This window comes from Macaca fascicularis, chromosome X, assembly GCF_037993035.2.
Source record: "Macaca fascicularis isolate 582-1 chromosome X, T2T-MFA8v1.1".
Classification (NCBI taxonomy): domain Eukaryota; kingdom Metazoa; phylum Chordata; class Mammalia; order Primates; family Cercopithecidae; genus Macaca; species Macaca fascicularis.
In genome coordinates, this window is record NC_088395.1 from 129618469 (window position 1) to 129632631 (window position 14163).

At 39.2% G+C, this 14163-nt stretch overlaps 1 protein-coding gene across 11 annotated transcripts in view; it reads left to right on the plus strand.

Moving 5' to 3' along the window:
- Window positions 1–14163, plus strand: part of GRIA3 (glutamate ionotropic receptor AMPA type subunit 3) — a 322070-nt gene that overhangs the window by 234243 nt on the left and 73664 nt on the right. For all 11 annotated transcript variants that reach the window (XR_012429864.1, XR_012429865.1, XM_074029201.1 and 8 more), the window contains one exon: window positions 12323–12699. Coding sequence is in view for 9 of the 11 variants with exons in the window: in XM_074029201.1 (XP_073885302.1) it covers window positions 12323–12699 (377 nt within the window). In the remaining 2 variants the exon portion in view is untranslated. The remainder of the gene's footprint in view (window positions 1–12322; window positions 12700–14163) is intronic.

Consider the following 14163-nt stretch of genomic DNA (forward strand, 5'->3'; position numbering starts at 1 on the left):
TATAGTCTACAAGAAAAATATATTCTTCTACAGTTGCACTCTGTAAAGGTAGGTTGTCAGTGGTATCCTTTGGACAACAGGATTATGTTACCAAAAGGAAAATAGAATTGGGGGATTTTATTTGGCAACATTAAGCACAGCCTGCCCTCTATTTAAAATCTGTTCCTTCTGTGTTCTCTAGCTCAGGCAGCAGAATTACCACCCACATAGTTGCCTAAGCAACTTTGCCTAAGCAACCTCATCATCTTTCCTCATTGTTCCCCTCTTATCTAATCAGTCACCATGTCCTATGAATTCTACTTTTAAGTCTCTCAAATCTAGACACACTCTTCACCCCCACCACCATCACCTTAATTAGGGTTCTTAACATCTATCAGTCATTTAACTTGTTACCCTGCATCTTTTCTTACCCTGGCAAATTAGATCTCCACATTACTGTAATTTCCCACTTTAAAAATCAGGATAAAATTCAAATTCCTTCACATGGCAAATAAGGCACTTTATAATCTAGCACCCGCCTACCTCTCTAGCTTCCTCCTGTACTCTTTCCCCCTCACACCCAATGTTCCAGCTATAGAAAAGTAAGTGTTGTTCCCTGAAGGTGCTGAGCTCTCACTTAGTATAAGCCTGGAAGTACTTTTGCGTCTCTTCAGCAGCTAATACCACCTACTAGTCCTCTGAAACACAGCAGTGATACTTGTTTCAGAAAACCTTCTCTATTCGCATCTACTTGCCTGCGGTCTGGGTTAGGTACCCCTGCTTTTTGCTTCCTCCCTTTCCATATTCATATAGGACTTCTAAGCCTGTATTGTAATGATCCATTTACAAGTTCCACTGTTCTACTAGACTATGAACTCCTCGAGGACAGAAGATGTAGCGGATTCATTTCAATATTACACAGTCTGAAACATAGACGTTCAATAAATACTTGCTGAATTAATGAATGAAAAATGAACAGAATGGTTCTGCCAGGGGCTTATCTATAGTCAAGTGCAAAATAATTAATATGGGCAATTAGGGCTTTTAAGAAAGGTACAGTGGTATCTTCAGAGCTCCTGGGTCACTTAGTATTAAATGGTTTTGGCCTCTGATTGTGAATGTTATATCTTGGGCAGCTTAATGAGGCACAGGGAAATAAGCAGAACTGGACAGAAAAACTGCCCATTCAGTAAACCAGTCACTAGAGAACTAATCCAAGTGCAGGGGGTGGTGGCAAAGGTTTAGTTCTAGCAAACAAAGATTACCTGTAATAATAACTTTCTGTCTAGACAATATCTACACTAAGTAAGGGGAAGACAGAGGAATCTAGGAGGTGGAGATACTGAGAAGTCCTAGCTGGCAAGAAGCAAACAACCAGGTTTATATTTATTGGACTGAGGTTCTGGAGAAGGACTCTAGTGCTTGGGATGGAAACCAGCAAGAATAAGGTGTAGCTCTCCAATCATACGAGAGTACTGGGGTTGCTAAATCAGTTCTTGGAACAGACCTTTGGGAGGAACCACAAAGTCAGAAGCTCATTTCTAAAAATAAGGGCACAGAAAGGTAACAAAAATGAGGCTGGACCCCAGATATAAAAACTGGAGCACCATCCTCTAGTCAGACAAACAGCAAGGCAACTTGAACCTCAGCCCCCATCTATGGGCCTGGAGCCATTATCTCCTGTCTTGGGTCAAGATTGGTCCTGGGAACTGGGGCAGGGCTAAGTGGCAGATGAGATTCAAGTGAATCCAGCAGTAAGAAAGAGAAGAATTTCCAATGCCAGTGCAAAGAGGGCTGAACAAGCGGCAGAGCACCCAGTCATGATTTCTGAGGACTCTGAGAATCTCTGAACCATCTTGACACAGTTCTAATCTTTTACAAGTCATTGATAAGGTTTTCTTCTCTTTCCTGTTCCTCATCTCCCCAACACTTAGGCTCCAAGAGGTCTTGTCTTGCTTACAGCTCACTCTTGCTCTTAGCACAGTACCTGATACATAGTAAATGCTCACTTTTTGCTTTAATGAATCAACGTCTGGCATACAGTAATACCTAAGCCAATATTCATTAAATTGAGTACATGGTGGGATATAATCTTATAATATCATTATTATTACTATTACTACTACTACCATTACCACTACTATTACTACTACTACTACTACTACTACTACTATTATTAGCTACCATTTGTTGCATATTTACTGGCTGCCAGATACTGTGCTAAGTGCTTTATACACTTTATGTAATTTAATCCTCACAACATGCCTCTGGAATGTGCCATTATTAAACACTTTCCACATGTGAGAAAATTGAAGCCTAGAGAGGTGAAGTCACATGCCAAAGACCAAACAGTTTACAGTGACTATCTTAGTTTGTTTGGACTGCTATAATAAAACATCATAAACTGGGTCACTTACAACAGGAATTTATTTTTCACAGTCCTGGAGACTGGGAAGTCCAAGATCAAGGGAGATTCATTGTCTGGTGAGGGCCACTTTCAGGCTCATAGATGGTACCTCTTCCTGTGTTCTCACATGATGGAAAGGGTAAGGGGTCCCTCTTGGGCCTCTTTTATAAGGATACTGTAAGTTTCATTTAGAAGGGCTTCACTCCCATGACCTAATCACCTCCCAAAGCCCCACTTCCTAATACCATCACCTTAGGGTTTAGGATTTCAACATATGAATTGGTGGGGGTGGAGGGACGTGGGGACACAAATATTCCAACTGTAACAGTGACACAATAACTTTAACCCAGGTCTTTGACTCTGAAGTCCATGCTTTTTAACCATTACACTCTGTCCAACAGCCAAAGTGTGGTTTCAGGCCCATCCCATTCTGAAAGATAGCTGAAATTTATTAGAAAGGCTTATGGTGCCTTAGTCATTCTGGAGAGAAGAGTGGTTGGCCACAGCAGCATGGCAAGAAATTTAAGGCATAAGTGTCTTTTTATTTCATTTATTATTTATTTATTTTTGAGATGGAGTATTGCTCTGTCACCCAAGCTAGAGTGCAGTGGCATGATCTTGGCTCACTGCAATCTCTGCATCCAGGGTTCAAGTGATTCTCCTGCCTCAAGTTCCTGAGTAGCTGGGACTACAGGCACCTGCCACCATGCCCATCTAATATTAAAAATATTTTTTAGTAGAGATGGGGTTGGCCAAGCTGGTCTCAAACTCCTGACCTCAAGTGATCCACCTGCCTCAGCCTCCAAAAGTGTCGGGATTACAGGTGTGAGTCACCGCACCCGGGCTAAGGTGTAAGTTTCTACTAGCCCAGGTTATCTGATGTGAGCTATACCATGAACTCTACCACCCCATCACAACTGAATGACCATATTTCACCTGTCACTCTCTGTAAGTAGATCACTGCTCTCCTGGCATTGAGGAAGACATTACACACAGTGACATAGAGCAAGGCAGATTTATTGACATTGTTCAGACAAAGACTAATTTTCTCACTGGATTTGGTTTCTCCTCCGGCATGTTCCCTGTACTGCACTCATTTAATCTCCACATATCTCTTCCTCATTCCAGTTTGTCTATTTGTGAGTGAGGGAGCTTCAGTATTAGAGTCCCTTATTTGTTTAGCAACTTAGATGCCTTCTCTCCACTTCTGAATAGGAAAAGTGTTCCTATAGGAACCTTCCCATCTTTTCCTTTTAGTTCTTTCTACTAAAGACAAAAGCAATAGCCAGGGAGGCTCTTACAGAAATGTCCTCCTCCTTCCCCTGCCTAAAACAACTTTCTGATGCTTTCTGGGCTTGTAACAGGAGGTGATTCCAGAGAACTACAGCAAACCAACCCATCGGAGAAGACGGGTTGGAAAGCCAAATTCCATTTTCCTCTAAAACCTGTGGCTATGAAAAATAGACGTTCTTATCATGCTTGGAGTAAAAGCTCTCTGTTAAAGAGGATGATCTCATGAGCTAAATGTGTCTTCATCTTCATTTAGAAGTTTTAGTCTTTTGGCATTGGGAAGTTTTCAATTTCTCTATCAATGACAGAAATGGAGAAAAATGAAAACACAGGCTTTCATTTCTGGCAGGCCTGGCCTCTTGTGGTTTGCAAGTTGCTTTAAAAAAGAAGAACTGAAAACCCCTAATGGTTTCTCTAAGTTCTTAATGAGTAAAAAGATGGAGAACAGGGAAATATTTCTTGCAGTGAACATGAAACCTACACAGATAGGCACTGCTTTATCTTAAGGGTATTTCTCTTATGCTTTTAGTATGTAAAACAGAGCAGAGTGGAAAGAATGAAAAAAATCAGAGATGAAGAAAGCTCTGCAAGGGAGATTTCAGTGTCAGTCATAAAGTCTCAAGAAAGAATCAAAATGAATTAAATTTGTTAAAGAATAAAGAAGCCAATCAGCCTGTTTTCAGATGATTTATAAATAGGTTTTTCCTAAAGAAATTCAAATCAGGTTGATGTTGGGGCACCTTGTATCTCTAAGAAGGCTATTTTTGAAACAAACCTCAGTAGGACACAATGTGCCCCATTATGTAAGCCCTTCAGAACATTATGGACTTGAAACTGTCCACCTGCTTTTAGCAGTTTTGATTTTGAGTTGGATGTCTGTAACACCACTACATGGTAACAGTCCCAGATCAAATGGCTTACAGACCACAAGTTTTTATGGCTTCTAAATACCATATGTTTTGAGGGCACTTTAAAACAGCATTTTTTTTGCTAGCAGGGCTCTTAAACATCCTGAATCCTACCTTACCATTCATTTTTACAAATGCATATGGGGACCAGCCAAGACAAGACATCAGAACTGCCCCTCAGGTAATCAGGAAACCAAAGCCTGATAGAGGACACAGGTACAGGAGTGGCAGCAGGATTGGACAAAGTCACAAAATCCCACAACTTGGCAACACAGGTTTTGTGACTCATGGTCTAGTGCTCTGTCCACTGGGTCACACTGGCTCAGTTCACTAAACTTGTCGGATTATGGGAATATTGGTGTTGTATCAATCGGACATAGCATCCCCACCTGGCTCTAAGGGGCTTACAATCTAGTTGTATTATAAACTTTTCCATCTAAGATACTCATTTTGCTTTTTTTTTTTTTCATCCAAGATACTCATCCTGCTTATTTATGGCCTCCAGGATAATGTAATCCACATTTCTAGTTATCACTTGAAATATTTGAAAACCCAATATAGACAGCTGGGGGTTCTGCCCTTGTAGAGGAGATAGGATCTAAGAGAAAAAGAGAGTCAGGAGAAAGGCTAAAAGGAAATTGAGGCTCCAATTAACAGAACACCTCCCAGTGGGCAACTGCCATGTTCCTTATGTTCCTAGCACTTACAACTAAGGATAAAGAAGAGGGGGGTTGCTTTGGGAAAGGCTTGACAAGCTGCTGCTTAAATTGCTTCTTCTGACTTAGAAGATAGCAGAGAGCCTGGGGGTAGTAATGGGGTTGCAGGGATGGTTGATTATAGGTCATATTCCCTGGGTGTCCCCAGACTCCTTCACGCTCCCAGGACACATGGCAACTTTACAGATACTATTTGCGCTGACATTTCTCTGCCTAGAAGAAATTATCTCTTAGGTTGTCACTATCCTAAGCTGGATTCATTTTCCATTAAGAAAGGCAGAGAGTCGATTTGTCCTTCCAGCTAAAAGTCAGAGAAGCAAGGGTCCAGTAACAGATGCCAGATATTCTTCAGGTGATTATACTGGGCTTTGGCAGAAGGGCCGATGATTTGATAAAAGTGCCCCCTCCTTCAAATGATGCATGTGAACTCCGGGAAGGAGCATTAAGGACACATGAAGTATGCCGTTCTAAGCAGAAAAAGTGGGGAAAATATTTCCAGCTAAACGTAGTCTCACAAGGCCTTCATCCAGCTTCAGGGACACTTTTTTATCTTCATATTATCTTTAACTCTCTCAACACCCCAAGAACAAGGAGCCCTAATCAATAGATCCAGTCTGGGATACCTGTTCTGGATAAAGAAATTAGGATATTCTGTTGTGACACTGCTTGATGTTGTACAGATTTAAATAAGCCTCATTCTTTTCTCCAGATCTTATCAATTGCAGACAGTAAATGTCCCATAGAGTACTGCCAATAAATCAGTTTAAGTCTTGTCCCCCAGCACACAGCAATTATATTCCTATTGTCTAGCTTGATTCTGCCCCACTCCTGTTTTCAACACATATCAACTTTCCAAAGGAAATGTCTGCCAAAGGCAGCTAGAGCCTTGTGGCTGATACAGGGACAAAGGGTCAGGTCATGTCTGCTTCTTCTCTTGGATAACATAACATATAGTACATTATGATTACACATCAATACATTGTCTACTCCCTCTCTCCTATCCCCTTCCTTGCTTTCAGAAAGTGCTTTAAAATGGTATCTGACAAGCTCCTGCTCATTCGTAGTCTCAAGGTGGGTTACAAGTTTTGTATCAGATAATCAGATGAAAATTCTTAAAGATATAACAAGCTTGCAATCTCAAAGAATTTTTTAAATTACGTTTAAAGTCAGCATCATCTCTGGCTAAAATCTGTCAGATTCTTAAGTGCATCAGCCCTACACATATGAGTTTGTTGGTTTTTAAGTTTTATAACATTTACAACTTTGACAACCCACCTATGAAAAGGATTATAAATCCCCTCAAGTAAAATCCTCTCCAATAATGCAGTTGTTCCATGTTTGCAACTGGTGAGTGGAAAATTCAAACCTAATTCAGTGTGTTTACTGAGCCCACACAGCCACACTTAGGCTGCTTGATTAAAATACTTTAAGTAGTCAAGATGCAAGCAAAAGCACTAACAAACTCTTACTCTGTGCTCTTTCCATTTGCTTGATTTTGTCTGTCAATTGGAGCACCCTCATACCACTACCACGCACTTACCTACCTAGGTTTCTGAAAAATAACTTGCCTACTGCTATTACCAGTGCAAGCAATGGCTTGAAGACAACTGTCCACTGGAGTGATTCAGGACACCCCAAGAGAGGCACTTCATTATTGAGTCAGAATTTCACCTACTACCTAGCCCCATCCATAATTCTTACCACTCTCTCTCTCAGCCTCCAGCTGGCTTTCATAAGAGCAGAGACTAGGAAAGGAATTCCATTTGAAGACTTACCTTTTTCAGTTTTTCATCAGTGTGGGCCTCCTCAGTCTTTAAGTTGCCTTGAAAGTGACCACTCCCTTTACCTTCTTGCTATGGCAATCCCAGGAGAGCTCAATGGATATTTTTGGATGTTAGTTAGTTACAGGGAGGAGCATATAACTAACTAGCATCCAAAATACATATTGAGCTCTCCTGGGACTGCCATAACATGATTGCTCCACACTAATTATGACAAGCAGGTCCTATGCTCTGAAATCATCAATTATCACAACAGCATTTTTTGACATTTATTTTACGTTCAGGGGTACATATGCAGGTTTGTAACCTAAGTAAATTGCATATTACAGGGGTTTGGTGTACAAAAAACAACCCCATAAAAAAGTGGGCAAAGGACATGAACAGACGCTTTTCAAAAGAAAACTTACATGCGGCCAACGACTGCCTGTGGGGATAGTGGTGATAGAGGGCAAGGGCTTCTCCAAGGCTGGCTCTGAGCTGACATGAGTTCTGCTGCTTGGTTTCTTACCAAACATTCAAGAAAGGAGAAGAGTTGCTAAGTCTCCTACCAATAGAAGGAAAGGGAGCTACAGATTCTGCCTCAAGCTGTCCTTGAGCCTTCTTCCACCAGTTTTTTGCTATTCCTTTGTCTTTTTCCATCTGTAATAGGTCTTTTTAAGGTTCATCATGGGGAATTATCCTTTTGGAGTCAGGTCTACATCAAATGAAGTACAACTGAGCACAGATTTAATGCCATTCTTGATTAGGAGAGCACCCTCCAAAACATAGATAAATTCCACATTTTTTGAAAAATCTCCTTATAAAGAAACAATCCAGAAAAAAATATGGAAATGCCAGGCTGAGGGGAATAAAAGGCAAGTGCCTAAGGGGAGCAGATTCTTCCTGTTCTCTTTTGTGATTTCAGAAGTACTTCAAACTAGGAATGGCCTTTTTTGGGGATCTGTTCTTTTGATGAATGTTCCTGGGACTCAGACAACACAAAGTCCTGCTTTATCCATCTAGCCATGTCTTGTTAGTATTTAGTGGTGCTTACCATGTAGTAGGTGCTTCAATTACCGAGTTTTTTTAAAGGGGTCAAGATTCTCAAACTCCTTTCTGTACCTGCTAGAAAAGAGCCCAAATTCCTTAAATTCATTCCAAAATAATTTTCTTAGGTGAATGCCTTCTTATTTCTTTTTTCTAAAACAAACAAGTAACAATTTCTCCTAGAACTATCTTTTAGACTTAAAAGATGAAAAATACTGGTTAAATTAAGTAATTAAATTCAAATGAAATCAAGTGAGAAATGATACTAGAGGGGTATTTGCATGCTCTGAGCAGGAGGCAGACATGTTGGCAAAGAGAGGAAGTGGCTTTATCTGTGAATTCTTTTGGCATGACAAGACTCTTTGTAACTGATTCAGACTCTCTCTGCCAAAAAAAAAAAAAAAAACTCTGCTAGCTTTCTGGCCAACTCATTCTCCTCAGTAACCTTTTTTACTATGACCAGGTCTAGCTTCAGGCAAAAGGGTAAAATAGATGAAAATTTGTCTTTGGCTCCCTTCTAGTTAGTAACATGGAATTGGAAATTAAGAAGTTAGCCACAATGAGATGAGAGTTGAAACCATAGGTAACAATACTGAGGGATGAAAGTGAAGGACAGAACCTTAAAGAACAAACCTTCATTGATTATCTCCTAAGACAGGCACTCTGAATAGTCTCTTGGGGTACAGAGGTGCACCTTGATTGAGAGAGCAGAACTAGGAAGGAAAGTCAGAGAAGGAACATTCAGGGAGGTAGGAGGAGAATCTGGAGTCTTTCATAACAGAGAACTAAGGAAAGAAGGTACATACTGCAAAAGGCCAATGGCGTCGCACAAGCAGTTAATGTCTGAAGGAAGATCTTTGGATTTAGTAGTCAAGTATATAGTTCAAGAAACAATTTCAGTAATTTGGAGGGGCTGGAAATTAAGTCTCAGGGGTATAAGGAGAAAGTGGTGTTGATATCAAGACAGTAAAGCTGTATTTTTTCAATAATACTGGTGGTGTTAGGGAGAGATGTAATGTGGTTAAGAAGGCAGCAGGATCAAAAGGTGGGAGGAGTGTTTTCTGTTTCATTTTTGTTTGTTAGTAAACAGGATTACCTGAAAATGCTTTTAAGTGAATAAAATAGATCAATGATTTTCAAATTATAGCAAGCATTACAACAAACTGGAAGGCCACATGAGTCTCATCCCTCCACAATTTCTCATCCCATACCTCTGGGGTGGAGCCCAAGAACTGGCATTTCTTTTTTTAATTATACTTTAAGATCTAGGGTACATTTGCACAATGTGCAGGTCTGTTACATAGGTATGCATGTGCCATGTTGATTTGCTGCACCCATCAACTCGTCATTTATGTTAGGTATTTTTCCCAATGCTATCCCTCCCCCAGCCCCCCACCCCCTTACAAGCCCCAGGGTGTGGTGTTCCCCCACCTGTGGCCATGTGTTCTCATTGTTCAACTCCCACCTATGAGTGAGAACATGTGGTATTTGGTTTTCCGTCCTTGTAATAGTTTGCTCAGAATGATGGTTTCCAGCTTCAACCATCTCCCTGCAAAGAACATGAACTCATCCTTTTTTATGGCTGCATAGTGTTCCACGGTGTATATGTGCCACATTTTCTTAATCTAGTCTATCATTGATGGACATTTGGGTTGGTTTCAAGTCTTTGCTACCGTGAACAGTGCCACGATAAACATACGGGTGCATTGTGTCTTTATAGTAGCGTGATTTATAACCCTTCGGGTATATACCCAGTAATGGAATCGCTGGGTCAAATGGTATTTCTAGTTCTAGATCCTTGAGGAATCGCCACACTGTCTTCCACAATGGTTGAACTAATTTACACTGCCACCAACAGTGTAAAAGCGTACCTATTTCTCCACATCCTCTCCAGCATCTGTTGTTTCCTGACTTTTTAATAATCGCCATTCTAACTGGCAAGAGATGGCATCTCATTGTGGTTTTGATTTGCATTTCTCTGATGACCAGTGATGATGAGCATTTTTTCATGTGTCTGTTGAACTGGCATTTCTAACAAGTTCCCAGGTGACTCTTTTGCTGCTAATCTAGGGCCCATACTTTAAGAACCACTGGGATAGATTAATGGAGAAGGGAAAAATTAAAGATGTAAAAGAGACAGTAGATAGAGCTGGGTTTTAAGAAGCAACAGAGAAATATAGAATGCATGGAATAAGTTGATCAAATCTTAGAAAGTGTCACTTTCTGTGAGATGGAAACACACAGAAGAAATGTATAAAGATGCTGCAATATGTTGACAAAGTGTAGGGGGGGCACTGAGATGATAGAGCTTATGTCAAATGGCTTCTATCTTCTCAGTAAAGAAAGAGGCAAGATCATCTGCAGAAAGGATAGGACTGATAAGGATTAGGAACTGGGAAAAGTTTGAAATAAGCATCATTCACAGACACAGAGGAGAATCTACTTTTGGGGGGATAGATGGGTTTAATTTTAGAAATGATGAGTTTGAAATGGTTGAGCCTCCAAGGAAGATTTGATCAGTAGGCAGTTGGCTTCAATAAACCCATGCTTTCTGCAACTTCCACTAGGATGTAAAGGATGCAGGATGCCCTCCATGCAGGTAAGTATTTTTGTCTGTTTTGTCTGTCTTGTTCACTGCTTCATTCCTAGCACCTAGAATAGTGCTTGGCACAGAATAAAGACTCAAATTTGCATTGGAATGAACCTAAGAGGGGTTGGCTAAGGTTGATAATTGCAGATAAAAGTAGTGTATAGTAGAAACCTGCAAGTATCTATGAAGTTAGAACATTATGTTCATTAAGCAACTGGGTTCTGGAATCTGAAGACCAGGGTTCTAATCCCAGCCTCTCTGTGCTTTAGTTTCTCCATCTCTAACACAGGAATGGTGATTGTACCAACATCAAGGTTACTGTGAGAATTAAATGAGATAGTAAGTATAATGTGCTTAGCAAAGTGCCTCACATAGAATAAGCACTCAATAAATGTTAGCTAGCTGTTCGTCATCTGCATTTCCCCTTAAACCAATTAAGGAGTATTTCTCAACTGGTTTATCATATGTAATTCAAAGGAGTAAAATTTCATTTCTTTGAAAATATACTCTATATCAGACTTCCCTACCTCTCCCCTTTGGTAGGGGTATTGAGGCATAGCTGTTCTGAACATAGAAAAAAATGATCAAAACTGGTGTTTTCACTTCATATATGATATACCATCCAAAAGCCTTTCCTTAGTCAGAAGGATTTTTCTTTGTGTGCATTTTAAGGCCTGGCTTCAGGCTAAGACTTACTACCATTGGAAAGGAACAATTGCAAAAAAACAAAAGAAATAAATGTAGAAAATCCTAGTGCCTATTTTCAAGGGATTAATATAAAAACGTTGCCTGCCTTTACCTGAGTTAATTGTGCAGTGCACTACTGACATTTATTTTATTGATTCAAGACATGTGAGTGCTACACTGATATTATCACTAGAAAATATAGCTTACTGTATAAATTAATATGTGTTCTGACAACTGCTTTACCCTTGTTATTGCCCAGGCAAAATTCTTTCATGTTCGCATATGTCATACACAATAATCAACAACTCATGTTTTAGGAATCTACAGTTTCTTTAGTTTAGAATCTGTTGCAGTGATACATACAAAAATAGAAGACTGAGTCTCTGCCTTCAAAAAACCTGTTTTAATAGATATACTCTCAAAAAAAATTCAAGAATAATATAAGATAGCAAACACCTGAGAATTAAACTGCTGTGGCCCTGTGTTGCACCTCATGGTGTAGAGTGAAGCAGATATAAGAAGTATATGATATTATGCCTGCTCCACAAGAATTTTCAGTCAAGTGAGGGAGATAAGACATAAGAACATGAAAATTAAAATAAGAAAACAAGAGGTAAACAGTGATATGTCACAAGGCAGTACAAGTTGTATTATAAGGTAGCAAAAACACACTATTAGGAAAAGAAAGCAGAGTCGGTTGCTCTAAGCCAATGTGTCTCAGAGGACAAAAGGCCAGCATCCTTTCTTTAATTTACGATCAAGTGAAAGCACTTTAGAACCCATTGAACACTACCACTTTTCTAACCTAAGCATTGACAATTCAATTGTTTGTAAAGATTTAGAACTTGACATTTTCACCAAAGAAGTATATTAAGTAACAAATAACTGATTAAAAGACTGTCTCTAAAAGTCATATATGTTTTCTTTTTTTTTTTCAGAGAGCTGATATAGCTGTTGCTCCACTCACTATAACATTGGTCCGTGAAGAAGTCATAGATTTTTCAAAACCATTCATGAGCCTGGGCATCTCCATCATGATAAAGAAGCCTCAGAAATCAAAACCAGGCGTATTCTCATTTCTGGATCCCCTGGCTTATGAAATCTGGATGTGCATTGTCTTCGCTTACATTGGAGTCAGCGTAGTTCTTTTCCTAGTCAGCAGATTCAGTCCTTATGAATGGCACTTGGAAGACAACAATGAAGAACCTCGTGACCCACAAAGTCCTCCTGATCCTCCAAATGAATTTGGAATATTTAACAGTCTTTGGTTTTCCTTGGGTGCCTTTATGCAGCAAGGATGTGATATTTCTCCAAGGTTTGTTTTTGTGGCATACTCAATGCCTCATTGCATTTTATGGCCATACTCCATTCATGTGCATATGGTATTCATCCATCTCAACTCCAAATTTTTTCATTTAACATTCCATCAAATGACAAATTATCATCCAGCCATTGTGTTTGCTTACGTCCATGAAGTGAGTGTGTCATTGGTGTTGCTTTGAATGTCTTTTTTGCATTTCTATGGTATTGTATATACATTAAAACAAACATTTGAACTCTGGATAAAGGCAACATTGCCACTAATATTAATATTACTCAGATAAAGCAAATACTAAATCTTCATCAGATCAAACAGACATGGTTTCCTAATTAATTGTACTAAAGTGTTTTCTCATTTGTCAAGAGATTGGATCCAGACAAAATTTAAAAGAACATAGAACTCTTCTTTAAATCCCCCCAACCTTCTCCTTTCAATGCCCTCCCTTTTTCGTTTTGCTCTCAGACTGCCTACAATTATCCATTGTAGTATCCCATCCAAGTTTTCTAGTTAAAACTATAAAACTTCTCAAAGAAAACATAGGAGAATATCTGTTTCACTTTGGATTAGACAAAGTGCTCTTAGATAAGACACAAAAAGCACAATCCATTAAAAATTTGATAAACTGGACTTCATCAAAATTCAAAACCTTGCATTTAAAAAGACATATTAAGAAAATGAAAAAAAAACCAACTGGGAGAAAACATTAGTAAATCATATGTCTGATAAAGGACTTATATCCAGAATATATGACACCTCTTACAACTCAATAAAAAGAAGACAATCCAATTTTTTTAATGAACAAAAGATTTGAATGGACATTTCCCCAAAGAAGATATACAAATGGCTAATAAGCACAACAAAAGATACTCAACATTGTTAGCCATGAGGGAAATGCAAATTAAAACCACAATGAGATGCTTCCATACATCCTCTAGAATGGCTGCAATCAAAAAGATAGGCAATACCAAGTGCTGATGACAATGTAGAACAACTGGAACTTTCATCTACTAGTAGTGGGAATGCAAAATACTACAGCCACATTGGAAAATAGTTTGGCAGTTTCTTATCAAGTAAGATATATACTTAAAATATAACATAGCAATTCTATTCTTAGCTATTTACCTAAGAGAAAGGAAAACATATTCACACAAAAAATTACACACAAATGTTCACAGTAACTTTATGATATTAAAAAAGTAGAAACAACCCAAATGTCCATCAACTTGTGAATAAATAAACAAAATATGATATATCTATATAGTGGAATACTATTCACCAATTAAAAAGAACAGACTACTGACACATCTACAACATGGATGAACCTTAAAAATGTTATGCTGGGCCGGGCATGGTGATTCATGCCTGTTATCCCAGCACTTTGGGAGGCCAAGGCAGGTGGATCACCTGAGGTCAGGAGTTCAAGACCAGCCTGGCCAACATGGTGAAACCCTGTATCTA